At 47.1% G+C, this 15,063-nt stretch overlaps 1 protein-coding gene and 9 non-coding genes across 10 annotated transcripts; all 10 read left to right on the top strand.

The window, feature by feature from the left end:
- The first annotated feature begins 4,478 nt into the window (after positions 1–4,478).
- Trnat-ugu lies at positions 4,479–4,550 on the top strand. Its single transcript has one exon. It is a non-coding gene; the product is annotated as a tRNA-Thr (tRNA).
- Positions 4,551–10,329: 5,779 nt separating this feature from the next.
- LOC124760557 (RNA polymerase I-specific transcription initiation factor RRN3-like) lies at positions 10,330–12,168 on the top strand. Its single transcript, XM_047249100.1, has one exon. It carries the CDS (start codon positions 10,330–10,332, stop codon positions 12,166–12,168), a length of 1,839 nt encoding a protein of 612 aa, XP_047105056.1.
- A 590-nt stretch (positions 12,169–12,758) lies between these two features.
- Positions 12,759–12,830, top strand: Trnat-ugu. Its single transcript has one exon. It is a non-coding gene; the product is annotated as a tRNA-Thr (tRNA).
- A 246-nt stretch (positions 12,831–13,076) lies between these two features.
- Trnat-ugu lies at positions 13,077–13,148 on the top strand. The gene has a single exon. It is a non-coding gene; the product is annotated as a tRNA-Thr (tRNA).
- A 246-nt stretch (positions 13,149–13,394) lies between these two features.
- On the top strand, positions 13,395–13,466 carry Trnat-ugu. Its single transcript has one exon. It is a non-coding gene; the product is annotated as a tRNA-Thr (tRNA).
- A 246-nt stretch (positions 13,467–13,712) lies between these two features.
- Trnat-ugu lies at positions 13,713–13,784 on the top strand. Its single transcript has one exon. It is a non-coding gene; the product is annotated as a tRNA-Thr (tRNA).
- Positions 13,785–14,030: 246 nt separating this feature from the next.
- On the top strand, positions 14,031–14,102 carry Trnat-ugu. The gene has a single exon. It is a non-coding gene; the product is annotated as a tRNA-Thr (tRNA).
- A 246-nt stretch (positions 14,103–14,348) lies between these two features.
- Trnat-ugu lies at positions 14,349–14,420 on the top strand. Its single transcript has one exon. It is a non-coding gene; the product is annotated as a tRNA-Thr (tRNA).
- A 246-nt stretch (positions 14,421–14,666) lies between these two features.
- Trnat-ugu lies at positions 14,667–14,738 on the top strand. Its single transcript has one exon. It is a non-coding gene; the product is annotated as a tRNA-Thr (tRNA).
- A 246-nt stretch (positions 14,739–14,984) lies between these two features.
- Positions 14,985–15,056, top strand: Trnat-ugu. The gene has a single exon. It is a non-coding gene; the product is annotated as a tRNA-Thr (tRNA).
- Positions 15,057–15,063: the final 7 nt, after the last annotated feature.

The following is a 15,063-nucleotide window of genomic DNA, read 5'->3' as shown; positions in this document are numbered from 1 at the left end:
TGGCGCCCCTCCGGCCTCCGACGCAGCTTCTCTCGAGTCGGGTCGTCGGTCGGGCCTGTTGGCGCCGTCTTCCGAACCGACTTCGATGTCACAACAAGTGGAGCCGCGACAACTTCCTGCTTCGCTGCCCCATACCTCTGCCAGCGGAGCTGCTCCGCTTCCTTCCAACTCTGCGGCCTCGGACCTTCCTGCTCACGTTTCGCCTCCGTGCAGTCCATGTTTGCCGGAAGCTAGTGCAGGTGTTGACCATTCCGTTTTGTCGGATGTTTCCCCCGCGACCCCGGATCCCGCATGTGGACCGGCGCGGGTGGTGTCGGATACAGAACTTGACCCTCCTACGTCACCGGCGGCTGAAGCTTCCTTGCCCGTCAGCCGACGCAAGTTACGCGTTCAGCCGAACGTTAATGCTGTTCGTAAAAAACCGAAGCGTAAGGGATCCGCGGAACGGGGTACCAGTCCCCCTCCCTCGGATGCCTCCGTCTCCCCTGCTATGGACTGTGACGTTGGTGCGTCGGTGTAGGTGATTTCCTTTCTCGCTTTTCTCTCTATGGTTCAAGCATACACCTTTCTTACCTTAAATCTTAACCGTATTGAGTCCGACGTTCGCATTGCCTCTTTGCGGCAGTTTATTTACGACGCCTGTGCGGACGTAGTGTTCTTGCAGGAAGTGTTGTTTTCTGATCTCTCTCTACCTGGATTTCAAACTGTTTTTAATGTCGCGCCGGAATATTCAACAGGAACTGCTCTTTTCTTTCGAGAGGGCATTCCTATTACTGACATTGAATTCCTTGACTCTGGCCGTGGGATTGGTTGTCGTCTTTTTGATCTCCGCCTCGTTGTTTTGTATGCCCCCTCTGGTTCGGGTCACACTGTGGCTCGCTCGCGCTTTTATAAAGAAGAGCTTATTTATCTTTTGCGCCAGAGTCCTCGGAGTCTCCTGCTCGGAGGCGATTTTAATTGTGTTTTACGCCCTGAAGACCAGTCCCCCAATTTTAATTATTGCCGTGATTTACATGACTTAGTTCGTACGATGCATCTGCGTGATGTTTGGGAACACAAATATCCAACCCTGGTGAAATATACGTTTTTTACCGCGTCCTCATGCAGTAGACTCGACAGATTCTATTTATCTGATTTTTTATGTGATAAAATTCTTTCTGTCGATGTTATTCCTACTAGTTTTTCTGACCATTGTGCTTTTACTGCAACTGTAAATCTTAGTCACCAACCTGCAAAACTTTATCGTTCCCAGTGGATGTTAAATGTTTCCCACCTTGCCGACAGTGCTATAGATGATGTTATAAGTGCCGTGTGGGAGCGATGTCTTCGCTCTGTTCCGCGTTACCCCTCCTTGCTGGTTTGGTGGACTGCGTTTGCCAAGCCCAAGATTCGTCAGACTTTGATTTTTTACTGTGCTGCAAGGGCGCGTGATTTTAAGAACACGTATGAATATTACTACTCTGTCCTGCGTGAACTATATGACGCGGCGGGTACCTCTCCTCTGCGGATCCATGATGTTCGTCGTATTAAAGCCAAGCTCTTGAGCCTTAAACGACGACAGATGGATGGTCTGCGAGTTAAGTCGAAACCTCACTCTCTTGTTGAAGGTGAGCTGACATCCTTGTACCACCTGCTAAGGCATCAGACTCGTCGTCGTCGCTCCTTCATCTCTTCTCTTACGGTGGATGATGGGCGACAGCTTATTGCACAGGAGGAAATGGTTCGTGCTCTTCACCAATATTACACTAGTCTATATTCTGCCGATGATTCTGGTGAGTCTCTTTCGGAAGATGTCATTGGGGATCTAACTGCGACGATCGCGCCTGACGCGAACGGCGAATTTCTCCGGGAGTTCCAGGTAGATGAGGTTTTCGATTTTATTGCTCGCTCTCCGTCCAGTAAATCGCCGGGTCCAGACGGCCTGCCTAAAGAATTTTATCTCCGTTTTTGGCCTCTTTTGGGTGGCATTTTTACGCAGATTTTAAATGAGATTGTCAGGGGGATGGATGTGCCTGCCGATTTTAAAGTAGGGAAAATTGTTTTAATTCCGAAGTCTTCTGGTCGTTTATCTGCTGCCAATCTTCGTCCGCTCACATTGCTGAATTTTGACTACAAGACAGCTGCTAGAGCGCTCAATAGCCGGTTGTCCTCTCTGCTTCGGGGTGTGATTGGTGCACATCAATGTTGTTTTCATGATAGATCTATTCTGACACCAGTAGCCGAATATCGGGATGTTGTCTCGGTTGCGGCGGTTACAAACGTACATTGTGCCTTTGCCTTCCTTGATTTTCATAAGGCTTTTGATCACGTCAGTCATGTGTTTTTAGATCGTGTTTTAGGTACAATAGGTTTTAACGCTTCATCACGTGGTGTTCTTGGCAATTTGTATAGGGGAATAACAGCTCGGGTGTCAGTCAATGGGCAGCTGACGCCGCCCATTGCTATCCGCCGCGGAGTGCCTCAGGGTAGTCCGCTCTCTATGTCTTTATTCGTATTGTCCCTGGAACCGCTGCTTCGGACTATTGCTCTCAAGCTTCAGGGTATGTCCCTCTCTGGTGGGAAGCTCCCGGTTAAGGCATATGCGGATGATGTCGTTGTTCTCCTCCGTCAACGTGATGATATCCCGTTGTTGAAAGGGGCAGTTGATGCATACTGTCGTGTCTCTGGAGCGCGTCTCAATCAGGGTAAATGTAAGTTCCTTGATATTCGAGGATTTCGCGATGCTGACGTCCCTTGGGCCACTGTTGTCGATCGCCATACGTCCTTGGGGATTATCATTGATCGGTGTCCTCTAAAAATGGCGGCTCTCAATTGGAAATCGGTCACCGAGAAGATACAGGGGGCTCTGATGGTCCATGAGCAGCGCTCTGCTACCATTTTGCAAAAAGTCAGAATTTTAGACACCTACGTTCTATGTAAAGCTTATTATGTTGCTCAGCTGTTCCCACTTCCCATGATGGTGGCGAAAAGGTTGCGCCAATTGTCTAGCAGGTTTATATGGAAGGGCCATCTATTCAAGTTACGTTACGAGGTAATGACGAAACCGCGTATCTCCGGAGGCTTGGGCCTCTCTGACATTACTCGCAAGGCGTCTGCTTTGTACGTCCGCCGAACGACTCTTATTGTTACGCAAGAAGTGACTTCAATTACATCCAGGCTTTTTACTGTTGTGCGTCCGGCGAGCCTTGCTCCACCTGTCGATGTCGGACGCCTAAATTTTAAGTTGAAACACATTCGGGAATTTTACATTGCGGTGAGTTATCTCGGTGACGTCTTCTTCTTGCGGCGACCGGTGCCAACGACCAAGGGCTTGATTGCCCGCTGGGAGGGGCTGGCCGGTCCCAATCCAATAGAACTGGCATCTCCATCTGTGTCCTGGAGGAACGTCTGGAAGAATGTTAGTCTGCCGATCCACTCTATGGCCGTGGCGTCCACGTGGTATAGGGTAATAAATAATTTGGTTCCCACCAATGTACGACTGCACCGTATTGGTCTTTCTGACACGGACACCTGTACTCGGTGTGGTCTCGTGGATACCCTTGAACATCGATTCACCTGCTGTGGGCACCTTGCTAATTGGCGTTGGCTCAGGAAACAACTTGCCTTTGTCACTAGGTCTGCTGAAGCCGCTTATACTATTGACATCATCGTCCGGCCCGATTCTTCCTTTTTTCCGCGAACGAAGCTCCATACCGTCATGTGGTTGATTGGCCATTTCGTACATTTTGTCAACAGTTGTCATGAAGAGGATGGAAACCTAGCGTTTCGGCAGTACATGCTTACTGCTTACTGGCAGCGCTTGCGATTGCCAGGCCTCCGAGATGATTTTGCCAATATGCTTAGCCTGACATTTGAAAGAGAGGGTGTTGGCTAAGGTCACCTGTGTGAGCCATTTTCTTTTATACTGTTTCTGGATTTGCCGCCTTTATGTATGTTTCTTCTCTACACGAGGACTGAAGTTTTCGTGTTTCTTTTTTTAAATCTTTATTTCACAAAGCAGTAATAAAAAAAAAATATAATTTTCTAAAAAAAAAAAAAAAAAAAAAACGGGGCAGAGCACTGGTCTTGTAAACCAGGGGTCGTGAGTTCGATTCTCACAGGGGGCAGCACAATTTTAAATGGGCCAATGTAATGCTTTGAACCGAAAATTTCAAAATAAAAAAAAAAAAAAAAAGGGGCAGAGCACTGGTCTTGTAAACCAGGGGTCGTGAGTTCGATTCTCACAGGGGGCAGCACAATTTTAAATGGGCCAATGTAATGCTTTGAACCGAAAATTTCAAAATAGCGTGTCTTTTCGGGCCTGAGCCAAGATCACAGATGACGATAGACGAAAGACGGCAGCACCCGTCAGTCATCGCTGTGGACCTCAGTGGTAGCGAATTGTTGTGGCAGAGTAAATCTTTGTACGCATTTTCAGGACTCTGAAATGTATTTTTCTCGAGGGCTGTAGCGATCGCAAAGAGGTGTAAGCTGTAGCAGCCTCCTTAGCTCAGGGGCAGAGCACTGGTCTTGTAAACCAGGGGTCGTGAGTTCGATTCTCACAGGGGGCAGCACAATTTTAAATGGGCCAATGTAATGCTTTGAACCGAAAATTTCAAAATAGCGTGTCTTTTCGGGCCTGAGCCAAGATCACAGATGACGATAGACGAAAGACGGCAGCACCCGTCAGTCATCGCTGTGGACCTCAGTGGTAGCGAATTGTTGTGGCAGAGTAAATCTTTGTACGCATTTTCAGGACTCTGAAATGTATTTTTCTCGAGGGCTGTAGCGATCGCAAAGAGGTGTAAGCTGTAGCAGCCTCCTTAGCTCAGGGGCAGTTCCGCTTTAGACGCCGTGCAGTGTGGACGTGCCTAGTCTTCCGCTCCGCCGTAGCGTTACGTATAGTGGACTATCGTTTTTGTTTACGTGTTGTGTTGCAACTTCTGTGAGTGTTTCTCCGTCGTTGTTTCGTACCTTGTGTTACTTTCTGTCCTTATTTCAGTGTTTTTTTGTGTAGCGGTTTCGACCGCATATTTTGAAAATGTCGTCCCAGGTTATTCCTCGTCAGGCTACAGTTAGTTTTGCTTTTGACAAGTCAACCCGCCATGTGCAACCTAGTTCTCTTGAGATTCATGATTGGTTGGTAGATACCTTTGGTGTTCATTCGGATCAGGTGCACACTGCTTATTTTGATACCGAACTGTATGTTTTCTTTGTTAAGTTTATGGACCCACTTCAGGTTGATAAAATTCTTTCTAAATACGGTCATCAAGTTCTCTTTCGGCATCGGGATGATTCTGTAAGTACCGTGCTGCTTTCCAATGCTTCCATTACGTACACCAGTGTTCGTGTTTACAACCTTCCACCGGAGGTGGATAATGTCTATCTTAAGGAGGGTCTACAGAAGTATGGTGATATAACGAGCATTCGCCTTGAACGCTGGTCAAGCCAACATCGCCTGCAATGTTACAGTGGTATTCGTTCAGTCGAAATGCACGTTAAGCAGAATATTCCATCTCACCTGCAGATCGGTGGATATCGTGTCCATGTAACATATAGTGGTCAGGTTGGCACCTGTTTTTTGTGCAATGAAAGTGGTCACGTGCGTACCGACTGTCCGCGGAGAGTTTTTGTTTTAAAAAATTCTCTCGAACAGCGTCGCAAGTTAACGGTCGCTGACCTCGTTGCAGGTGGTTCTGCTCTTGGTGTAGCACAGTCCAGTGGTAGTAGCGCCCCGCCACAGGTTTTGCGCAACCCTGACACAGAATTTCCTCCTTTGCGTGCTAAATCTGATGTTGTTCCGTCTGTCCCTCAGGTGGGTGTGCCACTTTTGAATAATAAGAGGCGTCGCCCACACGATGAGTACGGATGAGGATCTCCCTGAGATGCCCCAGTCCGAGCGACCGGCATCCTCCGAGCCACTGTGTACTGTAGCTGCTCCCTGCCCTCCTGAGGTAGCGGTTCCGGTAGCGGCTGCTGGCGCCCCTCCGGCCTCCGACGCAGCTTCTCTCGAGTCGGGTCGTCGGTCGGGCCTGTTGGCGCCGTCTTCCGAACCGACTTCGATGTCACAACAAGTGGAGCCGCGACAACTTCCTGCTTCGCTGCCCCATACCTCTGCCAGCGGAGCTGCTCCGCTTCCTTCCAACTCTGCTGCCTCGGACCTTCCTGCTCACGTTTCGCCTCCGTGCAGTCCATGTTTGCCGGAAGCTAGTGCAGGTGTTGACCATTCCGTTTTGTCGGATGTTTCCCCCGCGACCCCGGATCCCGCATGTGGACCGGCGCGGGTGGTGTCGGATACAGAACTTGACCCTCCTACGTCACCGGCGGCTGAAGCTTCCTTGCCCGTCAGCCGACGCAAGTTACGCGTTCAGCCGAACGTTAATGCTGTTCGTAAAAAACCGAAGCGTAAGGGATCCGCGGAACGGGGTACCAGTCCCCCTCCCTCGGATGCCTCCGTCTCCCCTGCTATGGACTGTGACGTTGGTGCGTCGGTGTAGGTGATTTCCTTTCTCGCTTTTCTCTCTATGGTTCAAGCATACACCTTTCTTACCTTAAATCTTAACCGTATTGAGTCCGACGTTCGCATTGCCTCTTTGCGGCAGTTTATTTACGACGCCTGTGCGGACGTAGTGTTCTTGCAGGTAGTGTTGTTTTCTGATCTCTCTCTACCTGGATTTCAAACTGTTTTTAATGTCGCGCCGGAATATTCAACAGGAACTGCTCTTTTCTTTCGAGAGGGCATTCCTATTACTGACATTGAATTCCTTGACTCTGGCCGTGGGATTGGTTGTCGTCTTTTTGATCTCCGCCTTGTTGTTTTGTATGCCCCCTCTGGTTCGGGTCACACTGTGGCTCGCTCGCGCTTTTATAAAGAAGAGCTTATTTATCTTTTGCGCCAGAGTCCTCGGAGTCTCCTGCTCGGAGGCGATTTTAATTGTGTTTTACGCCCTGAAGACCAGTCCCCCAATTTTAATTATTGCCGTGATTTACATGACTTAGTTCGTACGATGCATCTGCGTGATGTTTGGGAACACAAATATCCAACCCTGGTGAAATATACGTTTTTTACCGCGTCCTCATGCAGTAGACTCGACAGATTCTATTTATCTGATTTTTTATGTGATAAAATTCTTTCTGTCGATGTTATTCCTACTAGTTTTTCTGACCATTGTGCTTTTACTGCAACTGTAAATCTTAGTCACCAACCTGCAAAACTTTATCGTTCCCAGTGGATGTTAAATGTTTCCCACCTTGCCGACAGTGCTATAGATGATGTTATAAGTGCCGTGTGGGAGCGATGTCTTCGCTCTGTTCCGCGTTACCCCTCCTTGCTGGTTTGGTGGACTGCGTTTGCCAAGCCCAAGATTCGTCAGACTTTGATTTTTTACTGTGCTGCAAGGGCGCGTGATTTTAAGAACACGTATGAATATTACTACTCTGTCCTGCGTGAACTATATGACGCGGCGGGTACCTCTCCTCTGCGGATCCATGATGTTCGTCGTATTAAAGCCAAGCTCTTGAGCCTTAAACGACGACAGATGGATGGTCTGCGAGTTAAGTCGAAACCTCACTCTCTTGTTGAAGGTGAGCTGACATCCTTGTACCACCTGCTAAGGCATCAGACTCGTCGTCGTCGCTCCTTCATCTCTTCTCTTACGGTGGATGATGGGCGACAGCTTATTGCACAGGAGGAAATGGTTCGTGCTCTTCACCAATATTACACTAGTCTATATTCTGCCGATGATTCTGGTGAGTCTCTTTCGGAAGATGTCTTTGGGGATCTAACTGCGACGATCGCGCCTGACGCGAACGGCGAATTTCTCCGGGAGTTCCAGGTAGATGAGGTTTTCGATTTTATTGCTCGCTCTCCGTCCAGTAAATCGCCGGGTCCAGACGGCCTGCCTAAAGAATTTTATCTCCGTTTTTGGCCTCTTTTGGGTGGCATTTTTACGCAGATTTTAAATGAGATTGTCAGGGGGATGGATGTGCCTGCCGATTTTAAAGTAGGGAAAATTGTTTTAATTCCGAAGTCTTCTGGTCGTTTATCTGCTGCCAATCTTCGTCCGCTCACATTGCTGAATTTTGACTACAAGACAGCTGCTAGAGCGCTCAATAGCCGGTTGTCCTCTCTGCTTCGGGGTGTGATTGGTGTACATCAATGTTGTTTTCATGATAGATCTATTCTGACACCAGTAGCCGAATATCGGGATGTTGTCTCGGTTGCGGCGGTTACAAACGTACATTGTGCCTTTGCCTTCCTTGATTTTCATAAGGCTTTTGATCACGTCAGTCATGTGTTTTTAGATCGTGTTTTAGGTACAATAGGTTTTAACGCTTCATCACGTGGTGTTCTTGGCAATTTGTATAGGGGAATAACAGCTCGGGTGTCAGTCAATGGGCAGCTGACGCCGCCCATTGCTATCCGCCGCGGAGTGCCTCAGGGTAGTCCGCTCTCTATGTCTTTATTCGTATTGTCCCTGGAACCGCTGCTTCGGACTATTGCTCTCAAGCTTCAGGGTATGTCCCTCTCTGGTGGGAAGCTCTCGGTTAAGGCATATGCGGATGATGTCGTTGTTCTCCTCCGTCAACGTGATGATATCCCGTTGTTGAAAGGGGCAGTTGATGCATACTGTCGTGTCTCTGGAGCGCGTCTCAATCAGGGTAAATGTAAGTTCCTTGATATTCGAGGATTTCGCGATGCTGACGTCCCTTGGGCCACTGTTGTCGATCGCCATACGTCCTTGGGGATTATCATTGATCGGTGTCCTCTAAAAATGGCGGCTCTCAATTGGAAATCGGTCACCGAGAAGATACAGGGGGCTCTGATGGTCCATGAGCAGCGCTCTGCTACCATTTTGCAAAAAGTCAGAATTTTAGACACCTACGTTCTATGTAAAGCTTATTATGTTGCTCAGCTGTTCCCACTTCCCATGATGGTGGCGAAAAGGTTGCGCCAATTGTCTAGCAGGTTTATATGGAAGGGCCATCTATTCAAGTTACGTTACGAGGTAATGACGAAACCGCGTATCTCCGGAGGCTTGGGCCTCTCTGACATTACTCGCAAGGCGTCTGCTTTGTACGTCCGCCGAACGACTCTTATTGTTACGCAAGAAGTGACTTCAATTACATCCAGGCTTTTTACTGTTGTGCGTCCGGCGAGCCTTGCTCCACCTGTCGATGTCGGACGCCTAAATTTTAAGTTGAAACACATTCGGGAATTTTACATTGCGGTGAGTTATCTCGGTGACGTCTTCTTCTTGCGGCGACCGGTGCCAACGACCAAGGGCTTGATTGCCCGCTGGGAGGGGCTGGCCGGTCCCAATCCAATAGAACTGGCGTCTCCATCTGTGTCCTGGAGGAACGTCTGGAAGAATGTTAGTCTGCCGATCCACTCTATGGCCGTGGCGTCCACGTGGTATAGGGTAATAAATAATTTGGTTCCCACCAATGTACGACTGCACCGTATTGGTCTTTCTGACACGGACACCTGTACTCGGTGTGGTCTCGTGGATACCCTTGAACATCGATTCACCTGCTGTGGGCACCTTGCTAATTGGCGTTGGCTCAGGAAACAACTTGCCTTTGTCACTAGGTCTGCTGAAGCCGCTTATACTATTGACATCATCGTCCGGCCCGATTCTTCCTTTTTTCCGCGAACGAAGCTCCATACCGTCATGTGGTTGATTGGCCATTTCGTACATTTTGTCAACAGTTGTCATGAAGAGGATGGACACCTAGCGTTTCGGCAGTACATGCTTACTGCTTACTGGCAGCGCTTGCGATTGCCAGGCCTCCGAGATGATTTTGCCAATATGCTTAGCCTGACATTTGAAAGAGAGGGTGTTGGCTAAGGTCACCTGTGTGAGCCATTTTCTTTTATACTGTTTCTGGATTTGCCGCCTTTATGTAAAAAAAAAAAAAAAAAAAAAAAAAAAAAAAAAAAAAAAAAAAAGGGGCAGAGCACTGGTCTTGTAAACCAGGGGTCGTGAGTTCGATTCTCACAGGGGGCAGCACAATTTTAAATGGGCCAATGTAATGCTTTGAACCGAAAATTTCAAAATAGCGTGTCTTTTCGGGCCTGAGCCAAGATCACAGATGACGATAGACGAAAGACGGCAGCACCCGTCAGTCATCGCTGTGGACCTCAGTGGTAGCGAATTGTTGTGGCAGAGTAAATCTTTGTACGCATTTTCAGGACTCTGAAATGTATTTTTCTCGAGGGCTGTAGCGATCGCAAAGAGGTGTAAGCTGTAGCAGCCTCCTTAGCTCAGGGGCATGTCGTATAAATTGATCAACAAGGTCTTGTCGCGAAAGAAAGTTGTAGCAGAGAGAGAGTGTTAAGTTTAAGGCATGGCAGTGTCGGTAATTTCAAGCGGTTCCTGTACACCGTCCATTCTCAAAGTAGCTGGTAATAGAAGCCGTGCTGTGCAGCAGCGCGTTCGCTTTCAGTTGCCCAATGACCTGAGGGCTATTTTGCTGGATTTCATCAACGAAAAGAGTTTGAAACCATATGAAGAATTAGTTTGCATTCTTAAAGATTCAGAAATTCAGGATGAAGATCTTTGTGAATTGCTTCGTAAATCAAGAGACTGCATATCTTTATTGAAACAGGATCTTCGTCATTTTGTTGAAGCTATACTTAACTTGAAATGGGTGCACAGAACAGACAAAGCTGTCAGAGAATTCCAGGGCTTTGTCTTGGATCTGCTATCTGCACATACATATTACACAAAGTATACGCTAGATAAACTTGTTACTTCTTTCAAACCAGATGATGACAATGAGTGGGTTAACAGTATACCACCTGAGAAAGACAAAAGGAGCTTCATGAAAATCCATGATCTGATATCAGTCATTCTGCAAGTTATCCCTATGTCATCAGCTTTGTTAGTAAAAACAATTAGGCATCACTTTCCATATCTAAAGCGAAGTGCTCATGAACATGAGTGCTACATTTATAATATTCTCAAGGTTTTTGACTATCAACCAGATCTACGGACAGATCTTCTTCTACTCGTTGCCAGCAGGTTGACAATTTTGGATGTAAATGCACCAAAAGCAGCTATAGAAGAATTAGAAGAAGAGAATGAACTCGAAATTGACATGGATGACCAAGACGTATTCGCTATGGATGATAGTGAAGCCCATGAAGATCACATGGCAATTAAACCTCAATCACCGCACAGAATGAAACATCCTATCGCAAATACATTAGATATTATAATGGAGCGTTTATTTCAGTACATGCACACTGAATGCCATGAACTAAAAGACCCAACACTCCTGAATTGGGACCGAACAAAAAAACTTTATCATGAAATGTTGACAGTATTTGACAAAATGATACTTCCAACTTACGCGTGTCATCATATACAGTTTCTCATGTTCTATCTCTGCAGTTTCAAACAGGCATTAGCCGAGTCTTTTCTTAATTACCTGTGGCAAAAAGTTTGTTCTCCAAATGTTGCACCAGTGATTCGTCAGACAGCTGTCTTGTATATATCCAGCCTACTGGCACGAGCTACGTACATCCCGGTGTCGGTTCTGAAGAATAGAATCTCTGATATGGCTGTATGGATACATAATTATATATCCAGTCAAGATGGCCTGGAAAGTGTGAATTCTGATGTGCGTGTGCACACTGTATTTTATGCAATTTGCCAAGCATTTTTCTACATCATTGCCTTCAGGCATAAGGACCTAGTAAACACAAAATCAAATTTGGTGTTCCTGCAGAGTCTGAACTTAACAAAGATAGTAACATGTCGGCTAAATCCATTGAAGGTGTGTCTTCCAGCTGTAGTGCAGAACTTTGCAGCAGTTACCAGAGCTTATCAGCTTGCATACTGCTACACCATAATAGAACATAATACGAGGAATACCATGCCAGTTGCACAACAAGATGGACATATTGTGAAAGACAAGTCAGAGTTAGTTCTTCTGAACACGTTCTTCCCATTTGATCCTTACATACTTTACAGATCTGGATGTGCCATAACTCCAATTTATCGAGAGTACCAGGGTTCTGTAAGCAGTGAAGACAGTTACGATATGTCCCATGAAGACAAGCATCTTGACGAATTTGAAGAAGACGACGACTTCTTGTCAGGCAGTAGTTTCGTGCCAAGCCCAGTTACCTATCCAGAACTTTTCTCTTATGGATCATCACCAGGATTTAAGCACATGTAGTCTTGCCGCACAGCCTTGAATTCTGTTAATGATTCTTCCTACTGAGGTGCTTTCATTTCGTGTTATGTGTGTAATGTGTAATGTTGTGTTTTCCATGAACGTCTTCCAGAATTTGTTTATACTGCAATTGTTTATCAGGCTATTGATATACACTTCATTGCATTCAGTTTCTATTGAATTAGCACTAGGCTCATTGTGCCTGTATTATATTATGTGTATGAATCATTTATTTATACCTATAAACTTATGTTCTCAAGAAAAAAAAAAAAAAAAAAAAAAAAAAAAAGGGGCAGAGCACTGGTCTTGTAAACCAGGGGTCGTGAGTTCGATTCTCACAGGGGGCAGCACAATTTTAAATGGGCCAATGTAACGCTTTGAACCGAAAATTTCAAAATAGCGTGTCTTTTCGGGCCTGAGCCAAGATCACAGATGACGATAGACGAAAGACGGCAGCACCCGTCAGTCATCGCTGTGGACCTCAGTGGTAGCGAATTGTTGTGGCAGAGTAAATCTTTGTACGCATTTTCAGGACTCTGAAATGTATTTTTCTCGAGGGCTGTAGCGATCGCAAAGAGGTGTAAGCTGTAGCAGCCTCCTTAGCTCAGGGGCAGAGCACTGGTCTTGTAAACCAGGGGTCGTGAGTTCGATTCTCACAGGGGGCAGCACAATTTTAAATGGGCCAATGTAACGCTTTGAACCGAAAATTTCAAAATAGCGTGTCTTTTCGGGCCTGAGCCAAGATCACAGATGACGATAGACGAAAGACGGCAGCACCCGTCAGTCATCGCTGTGGACCTCAGTGGTAGCGAATTGTTGTGGCAGAGTAAATCTTTGTACGCATTTTCAGGACTCTGAAATGTATTTTTCTCGAGGGCTGTAGCGATCGCAAAGAGGTGTAAGCTGTAGCAGCCTCCTTAGCTCAGGGGCAGAGCACTGGTCTTGTAAACCAGGGGTCGTGAGTTCGATTCTCACAGGGGGCAGCACAATTTTAAATGGGCCAATGTAATGCTTTGAACCGAAAATTTCAAAATAGCGTGTCTTTTCGGGCCTGAGCCAAGATCACAGATGACGATAGACGAAAGACGGCAGCACCCGTCAGTCATCGCTGTGGACCTCAGTGGTAGCGAATTGTTGTGGCAGAGTAAATCTTTGTACGCATTTTCAGGACTCTGAAATGTATTTTTCTCGAGGGCTGTAGCGATCGCAAACAGGTGTAAGCTGTAGCAGCCTCCTTAGCTCAGGGGCAGAGCACTGGTCTTGTAAACCAGGGGTCGTGAGTTCGATTCTCACAGGGGGCAGCACAATTTCAAATGGGCCAATGTAACGCTTTGAACCGAAAATTTCAAAATAGCGTGTCTTTTCGGGCCTGAGCCAAGATCACAGATGACGATAGACGAAAGACGGCAGCACCCGTCAGTCATCGCTGTGGACCTCAGTGGTAGCGAATTGTTGTGGCAGAGTAAATCTTTGTACGCATTTTCAGGACTCTGAAATGTATTTTTCTCGAGGGCTGTAGCGATCGCAAAGAGGTGTAAGCTGTAGCAGCCTCCTTAGCTCAGGGGCAGAGCACTGGTCTTGTAAACCAGGGGTCGTGAGTTCGATTCTCACAGGGGGCAGCACAATTTTAAATGGGCCAATGTAATGCTTTGAACCGAAAATTTCAAAATAGCGTGTCTTTTCGGGCCTGAGCCAAGATCACAGATGACGATAGACGAAAGACGGCAGCACCCGTCAGTCATCGCTGTGGACCTCAGTGGTAGCGAATTGTTGTGGCAGAGTAAATCTTTGTACGCATTTTCAGGACTCTGAAATGTATTTTTCTCGAGGGCTGTAGCGATCGCAAAGAGGTGTAAGCTGTAGCAGCCTCCTTAGCTCAGGGGCAGAGCACTGGTCTTGTAAACCAGGGGTCGTGAGTTCGATTCTCACAGGGGGCAGCTCAGTTTTAAATGGGCCAATGTAATGCTTTGAACCGAAAATTTCAAAATAGCGTGTCTTTTCGGGCCTGAGCCAAGATCACAGATGACGATAGACGAAAGACGGCAGCACCCGTCAGTCATCGCTGTGGACCTCAGTGGTAGCGAATTGTTGTGGCAGAGTAAATCTTTGTACGCATTTTCAGGACTCTGAAATGTATTTTTCTCGAGGGCTGTAGCGATCGCAAAGAGGTGTAAGCTGTAGCAGCCTCCTTAGCTCAGGGGCAGAGCACTGGTCTTGTAAACCAGGGGTCGTGAGTTCGATTCTCACAGGGGGCAGCACAATTTTAAATGGGCCAATGTAATGCTTTGAACCGAAAATTTCAAAATAGCGTGTCTTTTCGGGCCTGAGCCAAGATCACAGATGACGATAGACGAAAGACGGCAGCACCCGTCAGTCATCGCTGTGGACCTCAGTGGTAGCGAATTGTTGTAGCAGAGTAAATCTTTGTACGCATTTTCAGGACTCTGAAATGTATTTTTCTCGAGGGCTGTAGCGATCGCAAAGAGTTGTCAGCTGTAGCAGCCTCCTTAGCTCAGGGGCAGAGCACTGGTCTTGTAAACCAGGGGTCGTGAGTTCGATTCTCACAGGGGGCAGCACAATTTTAAATGGGCCAATGTAATGCTTTGAACCGAAAATTTCAAAATAGCGTGTCTTTTCGGGCCTGAGCCAAGATCACAGATGACGATAGACGAAAGACGGCAGCACCCGTCAGTCATCGCTGTGGACCTCAGTGGTAGCGAATTGTTGTGGCAGAGTAAATCTTTGTACGCATTTTCAGGACTCTGAAATGTATTTTTCTCGAGGGCTGTAGCGATCGCAAAGAGGTGTAAGCTGTAGCAGCCTCCTTAGCTCAGGGGCAGAGCACTGGTCTTGTAAACCAGGGGTCGTGAGTTCGATTCTCACAGGGGGCAGCACAAT

Source organism: Schistocerca piceifrons, unplaced genomic scaffold, assembly GCF_021461385.2.
Source record: "Schistocerca piceifrons isolate TAMUIC-IGC-003096 unplaced genomic scaffold, iqSchPice1.1 HiC_scaffold_574, whole genome shotgun sequence".
NCBI lineage: Eukaryota > Metazoa > Arthropoda > Insecta > Orthoptera > Acrididae > Schistocerca > Schistocerca piceifrons.
Note: the sequence above shows the minus strand (reverse complement) of the source record. Positions and strands in the feature narration are given on the sequence as shown.

Coding starts and splice junctions, on each gene's coding strand:
- LOC124760557 (XM_047249100.1), top strand. CDS start 10,330: ATGGCAGTGTCGGTAATTTCAAGCGGTTCCTGTACACCGTCCATTCTC.